The 15,500-nt window shown below is 46.8% G+C and overlaps 1 protein-coding gene across 1 annotated transcript in view; it reads left to right on the top strand.

The window, feature by feature from the left end:
* LOC306945110 (uncharacterized protein) overlaps positions 1 to 2,740 on the top strand; it is a gene marked incomplete at both ends in the record, with an annotated part of 84,520 nt that extends 81,780 nt beyond the window's left edge. Inside the window, 3 exons of the mRNA XM_079533818.1 lie at positions 1,571 to 1,642; positions 2,116 to 2,286; positions 2,682 to 2,740. Coding sequence (XP_079389944.1) covers positions 1,571 to 1,642; positions 2,116 to 2,286; positions 2,682 to 2,740 — 302 coding nt within the window. The remainder of the gene's footprint in view (positions 1 to 1,570; positions 1,643 to 2,115; positions 2,287 to 2,681) is intronic.
* Positions 2,741 to 15,500: the final 12,760 nt, after the last annotated feature.

The raw sequence follows: 15,500 nt of genomic DNA on the forward strand, positions 1-15,500 counted from the left end.
TGAGCAAAGCCTTTGATATAATTGATTTTAGGAGTTTCTGAGCATTTCTGCCCTGAATCTTGGCAGCAAGATGGAAATTACCTTCACCAAATGTGACTCATATGAACCACCTTCCCACATATCCATCACATCTTCAGACCACTCCGCATTCACCCATGGTCCTTCTGACTTCATCTGCGACATTTGCCTTTTAGTCTTGATTTTTGGGAGAGAGTGAAAGCACTGTGCAGAAATGGTGGTGGACGGGAATAGGGGGATTATGGGCTTGCTTATGAAGTGTTTTCTTCACTCAGTACTCAAAGTCCAAACATATCGCAAGAAAGTGCAGTAGAGGAGGGGAGAGTTGAGTCTCTCTCAGGAGAGAGGGAGTCTCTCTCAGGGAGAGGAGAGTGAGAGTTGTGGGAGCTATTGGGAATAGGTGAACGGTTGGACTGGATGATCTCTTAGGTCTTTTCCAACCTTGGTGATTCTATGATTCTATGATTCTATGATTCTCACTTCTTCCAGTTCAGCAAACCAGAAATTCAGATGTTTACACCACGACTTCTCAGATTTTGTCAACTGGAGGAGGAGGGTTGAGCTGTATGAAGGGAGCAGCCCTGAGTGGGACAGTCACTGATTCAGCTCAGAGAGATAGGTATTGACAGGGCAAGATGCATTCCGAAAGACAAATGATTTGGGCAATCAATTCTGCTACTTTGGAACATATTTAAAAAGTGTAACTCCGATAACACATACTTTCAAACCTCAAAACAAGTGGAAGCCTACACAGGTTGTTGACCTACATTTTAAATATCTTTACCTTTATTACACATGATGGTACTTTCCTGAGCTCTGGGAAGAGTTTTAAGTCAAACCTAGTGATGATTATCTCATTTTTTTCCCCATGTAATCCTCTAAGGAACAAATAATCCCCACATATCCAGCTAAACCTGAAGCTGGCCTCAACCATCTCCGCTTTCCTCTTGCCCATCACTCAAACTCTCACCTAATATCTGCGCTGCACTTGGGAGACGTCATCCATCTGGCTTTAAACTCACTTTATATCAAGGCAGCGTTTGGGATCGGGGCGGTTTGAGATCGGCAGAGCGTACCACATGTTATTGAATCACAGCTGCCGCCGTCGCCAGCCGACAATCCCATTAAAGCCTGGGTCTGAGGCAGGAGGGCCCATAAATCGCTCCACTAAGTGATGAGTGCCGATAGGCGCTGGAAATGTTAACAGGATTCTGCAGTCGGAGGGTTATTACTGCCAGATTACAATCGCCGCTGGCTTTTCAAAGCTTCCAGATTTACAAAACTCCAGCCTGACATTTATCTCCTGCAAGCAACCACGAATACTTCCATTTTCTCTGACTAACACCCAACCTTTTTGACTGAGTTGTTAAATACCATTAAGAATTTTATTGCTGCCAGTTCTTCCCCCTGCCTCACCAATAACTCCATGACATTTATTAAGGGAACTTGATAGCCAGCAGAAAGCCATGTAAGGCTCCAATGATCAATATTTAAATGATGGCTAATTTGTTTGCGTGCCCTTATTATGTGTGATTTCCGTTTGCTTCCCCAGCAGCTTCCAGTGTGCAGCCAATAAGAGGTCTTCCTCTGTACAAGCGCCGAGAAGCTCACGATCAATTACCAGGTGAAATAAACTGAATTAAGTGACATTTAGGGAAGTCACTACTCGGGTGGGAAGTGCTTTTTGGCTCTGAGATCAAGGGGATGTGGGGCTGAAAAAGCTACACACGCCAGCAAGCAGAGGTTCAAATCTCAGCTTCACGCTTGGCTTAAAGTAGCTGCATTTGTTCTGGTAGTGAAGAAAGTAGAGGGTGATTTCAGACCATTCTGTGTTGTCCAACCATACCAAAAAAAAGTGCAGGGTGAGAGTTTCCTGTGCAATGTCCCCGAAAGCAACCAACCCTACAGTGAGGAGCTTTGCGCTCATCCCACTATGGGAATCCACCCTTGGTCCTTGCTGCCCCTTTTGCTCTTCCAACCTCATTGTGATGACCGTGGGACAATGGGAGCCGTTGCACCAGCCCCATGTGTTTGTCCAAGGTGGTCTTTTCCCACCTAAATCCCACATGTGAGTGGTTGTGGGGTGTCTCCCTGCAGCCCCCTGCCTACAGCCAATGGACGAGGGCTCCTGTCGACACTACACCCTGCGCTGGTACTTCCACCCAGCAGCAAAAGCCTGTCGACCCTTCATCTTTGGGGGATGCCAAGGGAACAGCAACCGCTTTGAAACCAAAAGGAAGTGTGAACGGCTGTGCAAAATCTCAGCAGGTGAGAAATCCACTAGGCTCTCTGATCCTCCTCCTAGGAGGAAGCAGGAAAACACATCCAGGATCTGTCTGCCTCCATTGCCTTACGGTGTGCCACCAAGGACCCAGGCTGCAAGCCGCAGCAGGATGAGGGCAACTCTGCTACTCTGCTTCTTTTAATAAGCCACGATGATAGAAGGATGATTTGGAGCAGCATGGGAGGATGGTGGTGAGGTCAGATGAAAAGGGGAGAAGGAGGAGAAGCTGTTCCTTTCACCTGTAGGGAAAAAGGATGTTTTCAAGGCAGAGTTGCCACTTTGGATGGCAGCAAAGGCCTTGAGGAGGCCAATTTGCCCATAGACTTCTCCGGATGGGCTGCCCAGCTGTTGTGGCTTTTGACATACCCTTCCCGCCCAGGCAATCTTATAACCTTCTCCGTCCATACATCCAAGTTTCACTTGGAGTGGTGCCTCTAGTTTCAAAGTCTGCTTCTCCTCTTGCTCCCAGTGGACTCCCCACTCAGATCCCCTCCAGCCCATCCTGAGAGCTCCTGAACATCTCCTTCCTTGAGCTTGATGAAACACAGGGTGGACATGGGGGTGAGGTGGAGGGTCCGTACAAGCACCAGTGGAAGATTTCCTTGGGGGCGTTCAAGGCCAGGTTGGAGGGGGATCCTGAACAGCCTGATCTGATGGCTGGCAATCCTGTCCATGGTGGGAGAGTTGGAATGAGACGATCATTAAGGTCCCCTCCAACATAAGCTATTCTATGATTGTATGAAATTAGCTCCTCCTGGCCCTGACAGTAATGCAAATGCTACGGCTGCCAAGCAATACATGAGCTGCAGCTGAAATGCTTTCCTAGAAAGGTGCTCCTCTCTCAGCCTTTTCTTTAAATGGAAGAAATCCTTCTGGGCAGCAGAAGAAATGTATTAGTTCTCCAAAACAAATAATACAATAATGATTTTGATGAGGTTCATCTGCTAGTTGGCACCCACTTAGCCTGGCTAGTACTCACATTTACTGGTCTGTCTCTTTGCAGTGCACCACACCTGGGGAAGTCACTCTCAGTGCTTTAAATCCCTGAGTAAGAAATGATCTGCTTCATGTCCAGTGCTGCAAGCATGGGGCATGAGCATTAAATGAGCATATAGGTTCCCTGTAGTAGCTGTAGATATCTTCAGCTCCATATCTCCCTTTATAGAGAGAAGCAGCCACTGTGGAGTGATAGTCCTACAAAACCAGGCCAAGTCAGTGTCCTCCGTGGACCACCACAAGGGTAGAGAAGCACTGGAACAGTTTGCCCAGAGATGTGGTAGGTACTCCATCCTTGGAGACATTCACAGTCAGGCTCGGAGATCTGAGCAACCTGATCAAGCTGTAGGTATCCCTGTTCATTGCAGGGGAGTTGGATTATACGACCTTTAGGGGTCCCTTCCAACTTGAATGATTCTACAACGATTTTATGATTTCTCCTCACTGACCCTGAAGAGTTCCTAAAGCCGACCTGGATCAGGATATTTGCTGTATCAATGTCTGGCATGTCACAACGTGACCAGGCATGGACATCCCATGGCATCAGAGACCTCCTGAGCCTCTCCAGACAGGGGAGGTTCAAAATAAAGCCCATGCCACATCCAACCTCCAACATCTCCTTTGTTTTCTCTTTCCTTGCTTTCCGACACCAGTCAGAGGGAGGTGATCAGCTGCAGTTGCCGTGCATAAATCAAAGATAAATGAAGCTGCAAGAAGTTTCTCTGGGACATCTTGGAGACTTAACAAGCAAGACAAGCCATTCAACATGAAGAAGAGGCAATGTTGGAATACTTGTAATTATGATCAGGAAACAAAGTGGTATGAAGAGAGGGAATCATCTGAGTGCTCAGGAAAGCCCAGAGGCTCACAACTGTACTCTTTGTCCTGCAGCATGACTGTGCAAATCCAGGCGACACCTACCATGAGTTTATTTTTGTAAAATAAAAGTGTGTTAATGCTGCTGAGTATCGTTTCTAGCTCATAATTCAACTCGGGACCAGTGACCCTTTTAAGAAAGGCAGATAGAATAGTGGAAATTTCCATTGCCCAGTGTCCAATCAAGTGAGTAGATTGAGCCCCATCCTATGGCAGACAAACTCCCCTTGGTCTTCAGCAAGTCCAATTTCTCTGTCCCAGATTGTATGATAAGAAAGCAAATGAACTTCTCCCTACAGATGCCATCTCCATGTCTTCAAGGAGAGATGTGGAGATCAAGTGGGAGGGTAAACCTTTGGGTTTTGGAGTCCCTGTGGGCCCAGATTAGAGGGGTCCTGTCCAGTAACATCTCCTCCACGTGCATATCATGGGACAACATGGACTCCCGGAAGGGACAAAGCAGATCCAACAGCGTGAAAGTCTCTCCTGTGTCCTCAAATACTCATAATTTGCCAAAGCAACCACAAAAGTGGAAGATTCTGTCTTCTACAAGAGTGAAAAAAGCACTGTCATGATGCATCGAGGTAGGAAATGTGGTGCCTGAAAACAACACCACTCATTGCATCATGTCTTCAAGGATTGCACTGGGGATTGCCTTTCTTCCTCCAAACAGCCTTGGTGAGAATGTAATGGTTAAATGAGGATTTATGGTGGTGAGAAACTGGGGGAAATAAATAGGAAATTATCAGGGGTGTTTATTAAAAGGTTGAGCTCAGATTTCCCAGGCTGAGCAGGGTTGCCTCATTGCTACAGGTAGAACAGCAGGATTTCCCTTGCCCACAATGTCCCAGGTTCCAAGGAGAGTTTAGCAGAAAAATCTGGGTTTTTCATTCCTTCTGCAACCAAAATAATAGATAATAATAAATAAATAAATAGATAGATAGATAAATAGAATTTGGTAAAAGCTGGAAACAAGAGAAGTGACATTTTCAGACTAACATTTCCAGTCTCTCCTGTACTTCGGCAAGACAAAAAAACATTCAGGCACTGCATCACAGCAAAAGAAAAAAAAAAAAAAGAAATTCCCTCAGAGTAGAAACAAAATGTTCCTGGCTGAGCAAAATATTGGCTGCAGCCTCATCCAAATTAAAGCTTTGCTGTGTTTCCAGGTGAGGCCACAGCATAAAGCGATGTTTCTGGGGTGCCCAGCTGTGCAGGTGCTGCAGCCCAGGAGATATTGGACTGAGAAAGACCAGTCACCATGCACAGGTAGGAAAATTCATCTTCAGGTGGAAACTTGCCAAGGGGAACAATGTGTTGAAATGCCACAGTTTTGCAGAGCGAACATTTCAGAGCCTTAAAAGAGATGGAGAAAAGGGACTTGGATGTAGGAAGGGCACCTGTATAACAGTTCATCCACACTGACCTGAGCTGGGATGTCTCTGGCTGCAACATCCCGTGCCCTGAGTCATAGAATCATAGAATCATTTGAGTTGGAAGGGACTCTTACAGGACATCTGGTCCAACTCCCCTGCAATGAACAGGGACATGGAATGATCCTTCCTGATGCAAACCAGCCCACAGCTGGATTGGAACAAAAAATATTTATATGGGCAGATCAAAAACAAGGCAGGAAGATTTCCTCCATCCCTTGGCTTCTCCCCGAGTGGCCCCAGGCCCACATTTCTTTGTCCACCTATCAATTTTACCAGGGCACTGGAGAACAGGAGGGTGTATTTCTGTAGGCCAGCAAAGCACTTGGCAGGCATGTTATGCTGACATCAAGTCTGAGGAGAAGATAAGCAATGGTAATTGCATGAAGATAATTTTTATGGCTGTGAATCAGCAGCACAGTGATGGTCAGCAGGCAGCTGTGGGTGAGACAATGGACCTGGGACCATGGATGTGGGACCATGGACACAAGATCTGGTACCCACCTGAGAACACAAAGGATTCCCAGAATTTCTCTTTCTGCCTCATTATTCCCAGGACACTGAAGGAATGGGACAAATTTTTGCTCTTGAGTCTACTGCCATCAGCTTAAATAGGGCTTCATCTCCTCACGTGCAGAATTTCTTGGCAGTTTTGAGTTCCATGCTTGGCCAGGAGAGAGCATATCTCAAAGCTAAATTTTGTGGTCGAATTGGCCAGGCTGGATGGGGCTTTGAGCAACCTGGTCTAGATGGAGGTGTCCCTGCCTATAGGAGGGAGGTTGGAACTAGATGATCTTAAAGGTCCCTTCCAACCCAATTCATTCCATGATTCTACGATTTAGCTCCCTGATTTCATGGTTAAGGAAAGGGGCAGAGCCTCCTGGGGCTGACTTTGCTCAGGACTTTTCGTCATAAACCATGCTGACAATACAGGTCAAAGCAGCAGCTCACCAGGCAGATGGGGGATTTAATCCAGTCTTCAAAGCAGCCTGGAAGAGCTGGGGAGTGGAAGCCAGTACTGTAGGCAAGTGTATAATATCAAGCTGTTCAGTCCTCTGCTGGGTGTATTAAATGCAGTTTGAATTTCCCATCAGTGCTCTGTGAGCTTAGGCATAATGGGAAATTGATAACTTGATTTTTATTTTTTTTTTAATACATCTAACCTTAAACATTTATTATTGATTTGCCATCTGAACTGTTTTGGCAGGGCCAAAATATTACCGGAATGCCTCTTCGGTGTTTCCTTGGAAATGTCACGTCACTCTAATTGAGTTTCTTGAAATGATTTGATTGTGGGGTCGGGGAGACTTTTAGGGCCGAGTGATTTGCTGGCAAGCTGTTGGCTTTCCAGGTGCAGGGAGTTGGGGCTGCTCCAAACGGGGCAAAGCCAGAAGATTCCTGAACATCACACGTTGGAGAACGGCCATAAAAAGCGAAGAGCATAGGAGGAGAGATGCACGTTTGGGTTTTAATTAACATAAAGTCAGCTTCAATAATCCTCGTGGAGTTTGCAAAGTGCTGGGTGATTTTAGAGCATGGGTGGCCCCACTACTCCTTTTGCAGCTGTGGAGCTGCATGAGATATATGGCCATATGTGCACTGATAGCTCAAGCACACTCAGCGTCTTAGCACTGGGATTTCAGCTCTGTCTGGCACATCAGGCCAGCAAAGCCTTGCAAGGAGGTGCAGGGAGGAGAAACTTGCCTGATCGAGGTATCCAAAGTCAGCAGGTAGTTCCTTAGCAACCTTGACAAAAGAAAATGGACTGTGAGAAATGAAGAGGCTGGACTGGAGTAATTGAGTAATTCAGTAATGATACAGCCCTTGAAACGGCCACAATGACAGCCAAGACCCGAGCATCATCCAGCATCCTCTGGCCTTGCTGGCAGATGAAAGCAGACAGGTTGCTTGGGAGGGAGCTGACAAAAGTCCCTGTCTTCACTCCTGCCAGAGTCAAAAGCAACAAAGAAGTTCACCACTGTGTCACCAGCCTAATTACATCCAGTGAGGTAAATTAATTACCCAGTATTTTCAGAGCGAGAGTAATTTAGGCTCTGGAGATGCAATTGGGCATGGAGTTAATGCAGGGCTGGACCCAAGCATCAGCAAGGTGCATCTTGCAAAAACATCCATCCTCCTTGTCTGGTCTGTGTGATGGAGGTGACTTCTGGGTGATATCCATTGCTTGGTGGAGTAACAGCAATCACTGTGCCACTACTTTGGTGTATGCAGCCACTTGGCAGCACTGCTGGTGAAGGTAAGAATCCTGTTGGTGAGCACTATCTTCTGTCCATAGCAAAGATGGAATGGCAACCCAATGGCTGTGACATTGTGGAGAGGGAGGAAAAATACTGAAAAATCCTCAAAATCCTTTGATGCTGGGCAGGCAGCTCTGAGCTGGGGTGAGCAAGAGCAAAAACTGGGATGGATTCACCTCCAGCAGAATTACTGCGTGGGTTTGGAGCAAAACCAAGGAGAAACACTCCTTGTCCAGGAACTGGTGATTGACAAGAGCTGCCTTGGTCTCACTCCAGAAACCACCAAGGAAAATCCTTTCTGATCCCTCAGGGTTTAGTTCACCCATCTCCTGCCTTGAGTGTTTCCTACACAACACTTGGAGCTCCACCACCAGGTCTCCATGTCCCCAGCATATGTCCAACTTTGCCCTTAAAGCCATCCTGAGTACCTCCATGTGGCTCATGAAACCAAGTGGCCAGCCCTTGGCCATGACTCCTGCAGCAAAAAATTGCTGGAGAAGCAATATAACCCAACAATAGAGATGCAGCCATTATATTTCTTGCACTTTTTCTTCATTTCAGATGTTTATTCCTACTGGACGTGTGATATCCACATAACTACAGGCGCACGCCATGCACACGGTGCACAGGACACGGTTTAGTGGGCATGGTGGTGATGGGTTGATGGTTAGACTAGATGATCTAAGTGGTCTTTTCCAACCTTAATGATTCTGTGATTCTATTATATGAAATGCCTATTTGGAGAATGGGTAGGAAATGTGACACAGAGATAGCAAACAAAAACCACCTGTGAAGGCTATGTGGAAGATGTCAGATTAATATTTCTTCTCCGGTGTTATTTTTTTTTCTTCACTTGGAGGGAAATCATCAGGAACCAAAATCTATTTCATGCCCAATAAGCTGTTAATGGTAAAGCTTGGTAGTTCTTGAAAAAGTGGTTGGGTCAACAAAAATTTGGCACGCATTACCAAGGTCCTACCTTAAAGACATGGGACTTTCCAAGGCATTGATGTGATCTCTGCATCCCTTTTGGAGCTGCCAAGCTGTCAGCAGGGGCAAAAAACACTCCCAGAACTGTGTAATGGAGAGGAAAATCCCAACAGAAATGAGCTTTGTGGGAGAGGAAGAGTCCTTTGCCATTGGGTTAGAGTGAGATGGAGAATAGGCAGACTCGAGTGTCCAACATCCACAGCCCTGGGAGTGTAAATTGAGTCCCAGAGATTATTAAACATGAGACAAAGCAACTCAGAAAATCCTTTTTTGCCCATCCATGGACCTTCAGAGCATCCACGTCCCCCTCCTCTATGCAATCCTGGTGTAAATCCAGGACTGTGCATCATCACATTGCCTTTGCCTTCCTGAGCAAGTCAAAACTTTCGTCTGTGTATTTGGGATGTGAGTTTTGCTTCTGGTGTGCTATGACCATGAGACACTGTGTCTTATTTTTCCCAGTAGTGGAACGTTTGTGGTGATGAAATTTTAATAAGATCCTCTCCAGCTGCCCACGTTTAGACTTAAACGATGAATCACAGAAGGAAATTGAGCTTGGCAAGAGTGAGAGAGGCTGTGGAGAGGTGGGAAAGTGTCCTGCTCCTGGAGAGACAGACGCACAAAGGGAGACCTGCAAGGACGCTCATGACAAAGCCTTCATTTTTCAAAGTTAGGTAATTCTTTGGAGAAACTTTGGGGACTTTGGGCCACCTGCGAGCTCCTGAGAGTGCCCTTTCCTGAGGTTCATTTTTGTGCTCTGATATTTTCAGATTGTACAGGAAAAATCTTCCCTCTGAGCTCCGCAGAAAGCAAAGAGTAATGCAAGGATCGGTGAGCCACAGTAGCCAGACAGTGACAGCTAAAACAGTCCAATAGAGATGAACCAGACAGCTTGACTTCTTTCATCTCTCTTCCTTAAGAACTGGCCTCTCTTTTCTATTTTCCTCTAATAAAATCACACTGAAGTCTCCATGTCTAGTGTGCAGATTTGCCTCCTTGCCCAACAGTGAAGCATTTTATGGGTAAATAGTCACAGAAATATGCCCCATCGTCTGCTGGCAGTATGGGAGATGGAGATGGCTTTCACTACATGGCTCCACCAGTATCTGCTGGATGATAAGTGCATTCATCACCATGCTTTGGCTTCATTCTTAGGTAGTTTTCATCATTTGAAAAAGAAAAAGAAAGAAGAAGAAAAAAAAAAACTAAACTAAGCAAAAAGAAACCCACAACAACAAAGAATTATATGGGCTATTAGCACTACAGGATTGACTTGATTGACTTTTGAATAAGACCCATGTGTATACCCCATTTCCTTCCAATGTAGCGCGTCTTCAGTGTGGCTTTGATTGCTTTTCACCCAACAACTTTATAGTCATGGGGACAAATCATCTCTAACCTGAAAGAAAGCAGTTTATTAACCATTAACTCCTTCCTTGCTTTTTGATCTTTGGAAACTGCTGCCATCACATTTCCCCAAACAGAGATGTGCTCAACCCTGATGGACTCTTGCTTGTCACCCTCCCATGCAAAGCTGCAGATGTCAAAGAGCTCAAGTGAGAGATGGTACTGCCAAACACCTCCTCGGGGTCCTACAAGACCTCCTGGCATGGAGGCAGCCTTTCCACCATGTCCCCATTGCCACCAACCAAGAAGAGCTGATCACCACATGCCTAACAATTTGGAGCATGGGCACAACCCATGAGCACAACCTGAAGTGATTGCAATGGATAAAAACTGCATGCTGATATGTTCTCATCACACATCCAGCCCCAAGAAAACATTAGTGTGGAAGGACATGCACCCCATCACAAAGGACAGACCAATTGAAAAGGTGGAGCACCGATCACTGTTGTGAAAGCAGCTGCAATTGCATACAGTTTAATTCACTTTAGTGATGCACTGAAATGAATTTAAGGCCCCACCACCTCTGGATGAAAGTGAGCTTTAAGATGGGTCAGGTAATCTAATTTAACATCATACTGCTCCCTATCCTATAACCCCTTCCCCATGTGCCCCAGCTTACAAAGTTCTGGCAATGGCAGGGTTTCCATCTTGACCTGAAGGTCTGAAACTCCTGGAGAAGATCAGAGCCATGAGGTCCTTGTGTCAGAGAGGTGCAACAGGCTTTGATTTTGGGGATAGCAGTTCTTCCCCACCTTTGGGCCCATGGGATGCCAGACCCACACCTCACACTAGAAGAAGGAGTTCCTCCATTGATCTCCAGACTGTTAAATGCAAAATGCCCCCCCAAGAGATTTTCAGTGGTTCCCCTCTGCTGTAGTGAGACATGGGATGGTGACATCTCCTTCTGATAGGCAGGGGAACAGAGGGACCTACACACCATTCATGAAGCACTCATCATCCAACTTGACACTAAGAGTCCCCATCCCACACAGATTTGCAAGTTCAACCCCCTTCTTCCAACCTCAGCCCCAAAAAATCAGGGGAAGAAAGTGGGTGGATCACCCCTAACCCACTTTGAAGCACGTGGAGTTGTCAGTGGTCTGAGCCCAACAGGATCCAAGGGTCTCTTGAGCTTTTTGCAAGGACCACTGCTGGTATGTACAGTCCTCAGGGATTCAAGAAGATGCCAAACATGTCTCCAAGGAAGCACAAGGATATAAATCCTAGCCAAGCCCTCGCCACTCACTCTAGGCACGAAACTTAGGAGTTGGACCAGTCCCCCAGTGATAAATAATACATCAGGTAATGGGGCTGACCCAGCCCTCCTCACCTCACCAAGGTTGAGGACACAACCCAAGGAAGCCAAAGGTTGCCAAGATTCAGCACTCCCACGTCTGCAATGAGAGTAAAGGGAAATCATTTTTAATGGAGCTCCACCATGAGGGATGAGTTGGAAATAGCTCTCATCCATCACTTTTCACAAAGGATGAGACGAAGGATTTCAATAGCTCAGAGATCCTGCAGTCCTTAGAGGAAGTTCATCCCTCTGCAACAAATTTGGTTGGAAATGTTTTCTGAAGAGTGAGAATCATGAGCCAGGTGGTGGTTTCCCTTTCTCTTTGCTAGGAAGGAGTCCCTCCAATGGAGTTTTTCACTCAGGTCCTTGCACTAGCATCTGCAGGCAGGATGGTTTCCGGTGACAACCACTGTCTCCAAGGATTTGGATAACAAAACTGTCTTCCAGGTCTTAGTGATGGAGGGGAAATGGAAATGGGAAGTTAGAAGCCTAGGATGAAAAGAGGAATGGATTGCTGCAGCAGTGGGTGCCAACGTGTCTCAGCCAACAGCTGGAGGCAGTTAAGGGGAAAATGCTCAACCTGGGACAGAAGGCAATGGGGAGCTCTTGCTGTTGACAGTTGTTACATTTCAGCTTCAAGGGAAACTTCAAGGGCCTGGTGAAAAGCCCAAAGATCTTCATCCAAGAAGATTCACAGCTTTATTTCTCCAAGGAGCACCTGTGACCACTGCAGGCGTGTGGTCCAGGGGTGAGAGCATCTCCCCATCCTCACTCAGAGCGCACTCAGAGTCATTTGTGGAAGACAAGACTTTTGGCAGGGGACTCAGAGGGCTTTCCCCAAGTTCAGTAGGATTTGTTCTTTTCCCAGACAATGACAATTAATGATAACGGGCTTTGAAGCCATTCAGGAGCCTGCAGCCCATCCAATCTGTGGCGAGTTTTGGAGGAATCCTTTCCCAGAAACATGACTTTTTGAGGTCTATCATACCAGCACCACATGGAACAGTCCTCATTTCCAACAGGAATCACAGAATGGCCCGGTTGGAAGGGACCTCAAGGATCGTGAAGCTCCAACCCTCCACCACAGGCAGGGCCACCAAACTCCACATTTAATACCAGACCAGGCTGCCCAGGGCCCATCCAACCTGACCTTGAACACCTCCAGGGATGGTCAGGGCATCCACAGCCTCTCTGGGCAGCCTTTTCCAGCACCTCACCACTTTCATAGTAAAGAACTTGGGGAAGACCTCCAATCTCACTCTCTCTTTAGCACCAAGACTACACCAGGATTAGAGCAGTGCTGGGACTACAGACTGACTACACCAGGAGTCCTGGGGCAATGGACTGAGGTTTTCTTCTTGGTTGCAGCCTTGGAGCAATCTGAATTCGTTCTGCTGGATCTCAGTGTGTTTAAGGAGTCTGAGGGACTGTGGACAGGGCTTGTGGGCAAAACCCAGCCAAGAAGATGCACCAGCTCCACACTTTGAAAATAAATGACTGGGATAACGCTGCTGAAAACCTAAATGGGCATCCTCAGGGGCCACAGCAATTCTTTGCATTTAAAATATCCTTGCACTGAGTGCAAGAAGAGTGGAAGAAATGTGTCTGTGTGACCCTGCAAAGCCCCAGCACTGACGACAGCCCTGTTTTTGGGTGAGCGTCACCTGCTTGTCGGGTTCAGAGGTCTTTTTCTCCCCCCCCCTTTTTTATTTTTTTACTTTCTGAATGGGGAGAGGCACTGCAGCCCCGTGACGTCGCCAGCTCCTTCTGATTTCATTTTAATGCAATCATGCCCAAACGAAGGCTCCACGTCTGGAGTTACGACTCAAACCCCGTGATCGCTCATTTTTATATATACACGAGGGAGGGGAAAAGCGTTTCCATAGAGAGAAAAAATATCACAGCCCTCTTAATAACAATAAAAGAAAAGAGAGGGTGCAGAAGTTGAGGGGAAGGCGCTGATGTCTCTCTGCTCGGAGTGAGAGCCGCACGCAGCAGCCCCTTCCCATCCCAGCACCGAGGACTGCCAGGTGAGTGCCTGGATTTCATTTATTAACCAGCTTCGTTTGCACAAACTTGAAATATTTCAGTGCTCGGGAGATCAGGTTCCACGTCTTTCTGCAAGAGAAAATAAAAATGGGATAGGGAAAAGTAGTAAGACTCTCTCCAGAATAAATAGATTTGGGGTTATTGTAGCAATTTTTGGAGGGAGATCAGGCAGGAAAAGGGTATGGAAATGTTGGGAAATCAGAAAGTGGGAATATAAATCATTGCTGTGGGTAAAGGGATGGAGAGACGAGGGCATAGCCTTATCCTCACCAGGTCAGCATGGGTTTGGAGCCCTGGGAATCAGCATTCCGAGGAGAGGTTCACTGGGGAAGTGGAGGCAACATCAGACAGAAAGAGTTTAAAAGTCTGCAAGTCTCATTTGCAGTATTATTTTATTCCAGACTTACATTTCTGCTGGGAAAAAAAAAAAACAGATTTATGCTATACCTCTGCTGTGGATGATACAGCTCTGTCCCCACTCTGCCGGAGCTGCCGTGCTGCAGTGATTCACTTTTCTCTTTTAAATCCAAGAGGTAGAGTTGTCCATCGATGGGCACCATCCCATAATAACGCCTGGAAACTGCTCACGGGGTCCCTGCAATTCCCACTCATGGGTCACCCTCCGGCAGCAGCAGATTTCACTCCGACTTTCTCAGATTTGCTGCAATTTTTCTTCTTCTTCCTGATCTTAGGAAGGGATGACCCATTTCCAGTTATTAAAAACAAAACAGAACGAAACTTTCTGGCAGGGGAGAAAAGCCCCCACGCAAAAATAATAATTAATAATAACAAGCTAGAAATCAGATTTGCTTGTCAGGATGCTTCATTTCCTTACTGCTTCACTTTGATTTCTGTCCTGCCTTTCTCTTTGCTCAGCCAAGGTCCCCAGAGAGGTTTTTTTCCAGCTGGGGAGCCAAACCGCCCATTTCAAACAGCTGAGAAATACCAGGGAGAGGTGAAGAGGACAGGGAGATGCTCAGCAGCAGCTTCTCATATCAGTGCAGTTCACTGCCAGCAGCCTCACTGTCTCTGTGAGCATTTTCAGAGCTATTCCTGCCATTCCAATAGCAGCCTGGGGATGTGTAAGGTAGCAGGAAAGGGTAGAGGAAGGATGGCAGTTTCCAAATTCATGCCCTGAGCCCCTCCGTTCTGCTAGGAGTTTGCTGGGATGGCCACATCATCTGGGGCAAAAAAGACATCTGCTTTGGGGTGGAAGAACAGATGCTCGCCTTGATAGGATTTGTAAGCAAAACCTGAACCCCAGGATCTCAATGTCTGATTTGGGGCTGAAGGAAGAAGAACTTTGGGTCTCAAATCACATTCATGTGGGGGTTGTGTGCCTGGGAAGGGTTTTGCTCACCGTCCTGCAGTAGCAGTTTTGATAATGCTACCTGGGTCATAACACAGCTGCTTCACACCCTTCTTTTCTCTGGATAAAGGGGATAAATCCACACTTAATCCCTTCCACAAGGGACAGCGAAAAGGCAGATTTAAGATATAAACCTGCCCTGATCTCCCTCTGCCAGGGAAAGAAAGGGCAGAGTTAAGGGGATGAACCTGCCCTGATCTGCTCCTCTCAAGGGACAGCAAAGGGCAGAGTTAAGGGGATGAACCTGCCCTGATCTGCTTCTCCCAAGGGACAGCAAAGGACAGTTAAAATGACTCCAATTTCACAGATTGACTGAAGAGCAGATTCGTGATGACAGTTCATGAGATAAGGGGGCTGGTTGAATTTTGGAGGACACCCACTCACCCAGAAGACCCCAAGAGATGCTGTTGCATCCTTGTGACTGACTTGTCCTGCTGGCCAGAGCTTGCCATGAGATGCTCTTGCCACAAGATGGGGCCAGAAGATTGGGAATGGCAGTCCACCTCCAGGTGCTTTCAGGGTC

Source organism: Tetrao urogallus (genome assembly GCF_951394365.1).
Source record: "Tetrao urogallus genome assembly, chromosome: 1".
Lineage (NCBI taxonomy): Eukaryota > Metazoa > Chordata > Aves > Galliformes > Phasianidae > Tetrao > Tetrao urogallus.